The sequence below is a fragment of the Empidonax traillii genome, unplaced genomic scaffold (assembly GCF_003031625.1).
Source record: "Empidonax traillii isolate 1590-97213 ecotype Southwest subspecies unplaced genomic scaffold, ASM303162v1 scaffold1190:size157544, whole genome shotgun sequence".
Lineage (NCBI taxonomy): Eukaryota > Metazoa > Chordata > Aves > Passeriformes > Tyrannidae > Empidonax > Empidonax traillii.
The window spans coordinates 149441-154181 of NW_020956383.1; the positions used below are offsets into that span (position 1 = coordinate 149441).

Sequence of the window (4741 nt, forward strand, 5' to 3'; positions counted from 1 at the left end):
TACTATTGTTTGAAGACTTAAAAATTACCCTAACTTCTCTGCTATAAGAGAAGTTTCTTAGATAAACCTATAATTAAAGTGTAAAAGAAAAAAAAAAAAAGATTTAAGCATGTCAGCCTCATTGCTGAAACTGAAAACACTTCATGGAATGATGTGTCAAGTTAAAAGATAATTTACTCTCACTACAGGTAATTCACAAATGCTTTAAAGAACATTGAAATACATGTTTTTAAAATTCTCAGCATTTAAGATTTTCCTACAATCTTAATCACAATCACAAGAATGGCAAGACAAGTTGGAGGAGTTCCAAAGGATGCTCATTGTTAACCACCAAGGACCTGACAAACCATTTACGAAACTTTCACCTTATTAAGAAAGGTCTGTCCATCTTAAAACCCAAAAGTATTTGCAAGTATGTATTTCAACTGTGTTGTCTGCAACCATTCTACAATAGCCTCTCATAAAGGAAAATAGGAATTAATAAGATTTCAAAAAAAAAAAAAAAGAAACCACAGTGAGTTTGAAATTAGAACAAAAAAAAATCTATTAAAAACAGAATAGTAAGCCTTTAGCTTTTGCTAAGTTTCAGTGTACAAACCAAAATCCCCAGAGCTCTTCCTCGTTTTTGACTGCCTTACAAACCTTGTGTCTTCCCTTATTCAGTACACCTGCTATTTTTGCTGGATGTCACTATCTGTGACAATTTTGTCTGATCTAGAAAGACAATGTAATGGTAAGCAGGAATGTAGATAAAGCAGGTGCTTAAACCAGAGGGATCCATTTTGTTCTATGGGAAGTGTTCTGAAGCAGAACTGTTCTGATTTGAGTGTGCCTTGGTATAAGCCTTTAACAGATATCACAAGAGGTACTCAGAGTTCTGAATCTTTATTAAAAAAAAAAAAATCAGTCTGCTAAAAACCACAATATAGGTATTTGCTCAGACATTTTTCATATATTCACAAGTTAGTGGGACTCCTATTAATCCACACCTAAGCATAACAACAAAGCACATTATGAAAGACAGGAGTCAGTATAAACAGCTTTTACCTCTGATCCAGAGAGCCTCTGAAGGGAATTCTCTACATACACACTTCCTCACACAACTGTTTAGCTTTATATTCATACTCAGATAAAGATATGACTGTACCAAATCAAAAAGAGAAACTTTCAGAGTCGGACTTGACACTTCACTTCTCCCGGTCTTATTTTGACTGGCAGTATGAGCCCTCCGAGTGCTGAGTGGATGGATCATCACTGGGAGGCAGGGGCAGCGGTGGTGTGTACTGATGCTGGGAGACAAAGTAATCCACAAGATGTTTCCTAGTTGTGGCAACTTCTTCTTCGAAAGAGTTTATTACACGTCTGCCGATTTTGCGCTTAAAGCAAAGCAAAAGATTGAGACTTTCAACTGAGCAATTTAACTGTCCAGTTCAACTAGATTCAAATCTTAGATCCTCAAAACCTCTCACAGTCTAGCTCAGAAGTCTGCTTTTGTCTGTGGCTGTTGGAATGGTGCAGAGGAGTTTGGCAGATGTGTCATATGCACCCCCCCCCATTTGATTCAGAAACTCCTCCACCAGCCTTGCCAGTAAAGCTCAGTTCAGTGACCACTTCTGGCTATGTATAGTGTACCTTTTCCTTTTAAAGTAAAATGTGACCCTACTGTTTAGCTGTATTTTTACATCATATCAGGGAGGGAGACTTAACTTTGATCTTCTGTGTGAAGAGGCATGACCTCACTCCTCAGGATACATTAGCATATCAGTGCTCCAAGTTATTGGTGCCAGGATTCTAGGGCACAAAGTTTCCCACTTAAAGCTGCCACTTCAAGTTTTCTATATATTCTACTTAGAAACAAAGTAATATTATGACCAAGAGCCTTTTTGTACCTTGAAACACTGCTCCAAATAATCGTTCACAGTTCAGGCTGAATAACAGTGTCTCACTCTTAGCCCACCTTTTAAGCTATCAGTCCACTTCCACTGCACCATGTGATCCTATTCTTATCTATTTTAATCTGTTGCATAAGCACCTTCCATACTTAACCTCAGCAGTCACCAGGTATATATTTAATACACTGAACTATTAGCAAAGCAAAGACCTTATTTGTGCAAACCCACCAAGAAGTAAGATGCAGAACCCACACTGCACCTCATCAGGGAGCTTGGGTCACGTCATTCTTAATATCCATAGGACTAGGGCTCACATATCGAAGATCAGCTGGTCTTGATTAACAGAGCAGCTGAGTTCTGTGTGCTTTTTTACATGCCAGCACTGTGGCATGAAACCCCAGAAGCAAGAAGGAGTAAAATGGGTTAACTGTAAAACATTTGAGATGGGCTTTAAAGTTTGAGAGATTAATTAGTCTGATTTATATGTAAAACTAGACATTTGAAGCAATGATCTGATCAAATTTTGTCTTTCCACATGTGTTGTTCATCCCTCCTGGAGATGATAGAGCCACTCACTGTTGAGCTTTCTGGATTGATTATTGCACCCAATATATTTTTTTCTGCTGTAACAAGTTGCTGGAAAAACATTTCTAAAGGAAACAGGTTTGCATCCAAAAGCCAGACACTAGAATACACTGAGAAGTGTTTGGGTGCAGATTTCTCAGCCAGTAGAGCATGTGAATCATTACCTCAGTAAAAGTCATGTTTTAACCTTACACCATCACTCCTGGCTGATGCTTAGGGATAGAAGTTCTTGCTTACATTCTTGCTCTGAATCTTATATGAAGATTATTTGATTAACACTTACAATGAATGTTCTCAGCCGTGTCATCTCCAGCATGTAGTACTCCTCCATTGTCAGGTCTTCGAAGTTCTTAGGAAGAGATAAAAACTCACAGACATGACGTTTGCTGTGTTCCTCCCTGCAAAATAAACCCAGAGTAAGAACATATATTAAACCCATAAAAGTGACATATCAGGAGATAAAGAAATCTGAAGTGACAGGTCTCTTCAGTACTTCTACTGTCTATCAGGAGAAAAGGTATCATACAGAAAACACAAGAAATAGATCGAGTGGATCTCAGATAAAAGCTAGTTGAACTATTTCAAGGTTACTCAGTAAGATAGTTCACAAAACTGAAGCCTACTGGAAGTTGTCATAGAAGAAACTAGTAACTTTATAATGACTAAGGGAAGGTTGTCAAAGAACTTTGGAGAAATACTTCCAGAACATTGTTGCGTCTGTGCTTACCACGGGTTATCATTTTGTTCCCAGCCTTCCAGTTCTAACAAGCAAAAGAAACATTTGGCCACATCTGGTTCATTTACATCTGGACAGTGGATGAATCCCGCCTTTGCCATCTGCAAGGGACAGTTTAGAAGTTTAGAGCCTTATCCCCCACACTCGCTCGTGTTTACATGAGCAGACTTAAATCTGAAGAGCTTGCAAACAACACCTTTCCTCACAATGTCTATCAGCACAGATCAGGCTGAAAAAGAAATTTTAAGTGTGAGGACTGCAAGCAGGTAAATAAGGAATTAGTAAAGGAACAAGGAATAGGCTACAAGTAGTGAAAAGATTTCTGCATAGCTGTGGTATCTGCAGGCTACTGGAATAGCTTTGTTGTAGCAGGTAGCATCCAGTAAATGCCACAATACACAGGTATTTCTGTAGCAGTGCATGAGATCTGCCATACTTAGGACTTAAAAGAATATTTTCAGAGAAAAAATATCATGGACATAGAGAACCTTTATGCATAAATTATGTGAGTAAAATGCTGCATCTTGGAGTTCTGTTTTCAGGTCACTTTAGAATCCTGTCTGGTGAGAACACTAAAAATTAAGTTTCGGTTATCAAACCCCTGACATAAAGTATGACTCATCCGAGATCCAGCTTGAAAGTTTCACATGTGGGCCCACCTAGAAGTCAGGTAGATATTTTAATTTTTTTTTTTTAATTTTTTTAATGCTCAAGTCAAAGCCTGCAGGGACATAAACATTAAGTTTTCTGAAGTTTATATACTTTCCACTTTTGAATTTGAAGTAGCCATCATTCTGGTACCTCATCCTTTCTGCTGGATGTGTACTTTTCCAGTCTAATGTAGGCCGCTTTGCCATGAATAGAAATTTGCAATCAGAAAGACTACATAATACTAGAAATTAACTTTTCAGTGACAAGAACAACAACAACAAAAAAGTAAGTATATTAAGTTCTGCAGCTAGACTAGTAGACTGAACACAGAAAAGCCAGTCATCCTACTACAGTATTTCTGAGGAGCAAAGAGAGCCAAGTTGGAGTATTTAACTTTTCATCTTCATCAAGTTTATTGGGCTCTTCTTGAACATAAATATACTTAACAGCGACTTCACATTTAGGCACAGTATATAAAAAATAAGGCACAGGAAAAATAACCATTTTTCAGACTTACATTCTCCGGAGTGCACTTGCAGTTCTCTCGGAAAGGCCACTTTGTGAAGGTTTTTAAACGGTTCTCATACTCATACATCTCCTTAAAATCAGTTAAGAGCTTAGAAGCTGAACTGAGCTCTTTCAAGAGCGTCTCCATCTATTAACAGAACCGAGAGCCTCCCTCCTGCTCTCAGATTTAAGGCATTATTCTAATTGGTGACACATTGCACCTGTAAAGCAGGTTGAGTTCTTAAAGACAGCAAAAACACAGGTGAGTTTATGAGCAGGGCAATCAAGAGAAATGAAGCTGCTGGAACTTTTTCCCCCGTGTCACATTCTGTGTACTCAGTCACACTCTGTATTTTTTTGTCTGAAAGCA

General features: G+C 38.1%; 1 protein-coding gene across 1 annotated transcript; it reads right to left on the reverse strand.

Annotated features, from left to right (window-relative positions):
- Positions 1-758: 758 nt before the first annotated feature.
- Positions 759-4683, reverse strand: LOC114069101 (baculoviral IAP repeat-containing protein 5.1-like). The gene is made up of 4 exons (XM_027905661.1): positions 4382-4683; positions 3205-3314; positions 2761-2875; positions 759-1376 (listed from the first exon to the last, which is right to left on the reverse strand). The coding sequence occupies exons 1-4, from the start codon at positions 4517-4519 to the stop codon at positions 1203-1205; spliced, it is 537 nt and encodes a 178-aa protein (XP_027761462.1). The 5' UTR covers positions 4520-4683; the 3' UTR covers positions 759-1202.
- Between the last annotated feature and the right edge of the window lie 58 nt (positions 4684-4741).

Excerpts from the sequence above, each read along its gene's own strand:
- LOC114069101 (XM_027905661.1), bottom strand. The coding sequence starts at position 4,519 with ATGGAGACGCTCTTGAAAGAGCTCAGTTCAGCTTCTAAGCTCTTAACT. Across the intron at positions 2,876-3,204 it reads GAACAAAATGATAACCCGTG|GGAGGAACACAGCAAACGTC; the intron begins GTAAGCACAGAC and ends TTTATTTTGCAG. Across the intron at positions 1,377-2,760 it reads CACGGCTGAGAACATTCATT|CGCAAAATCGGCAGACGTGT; the intron begins GTAAGTGTTAAT and ends CTTTGCTTTAAG.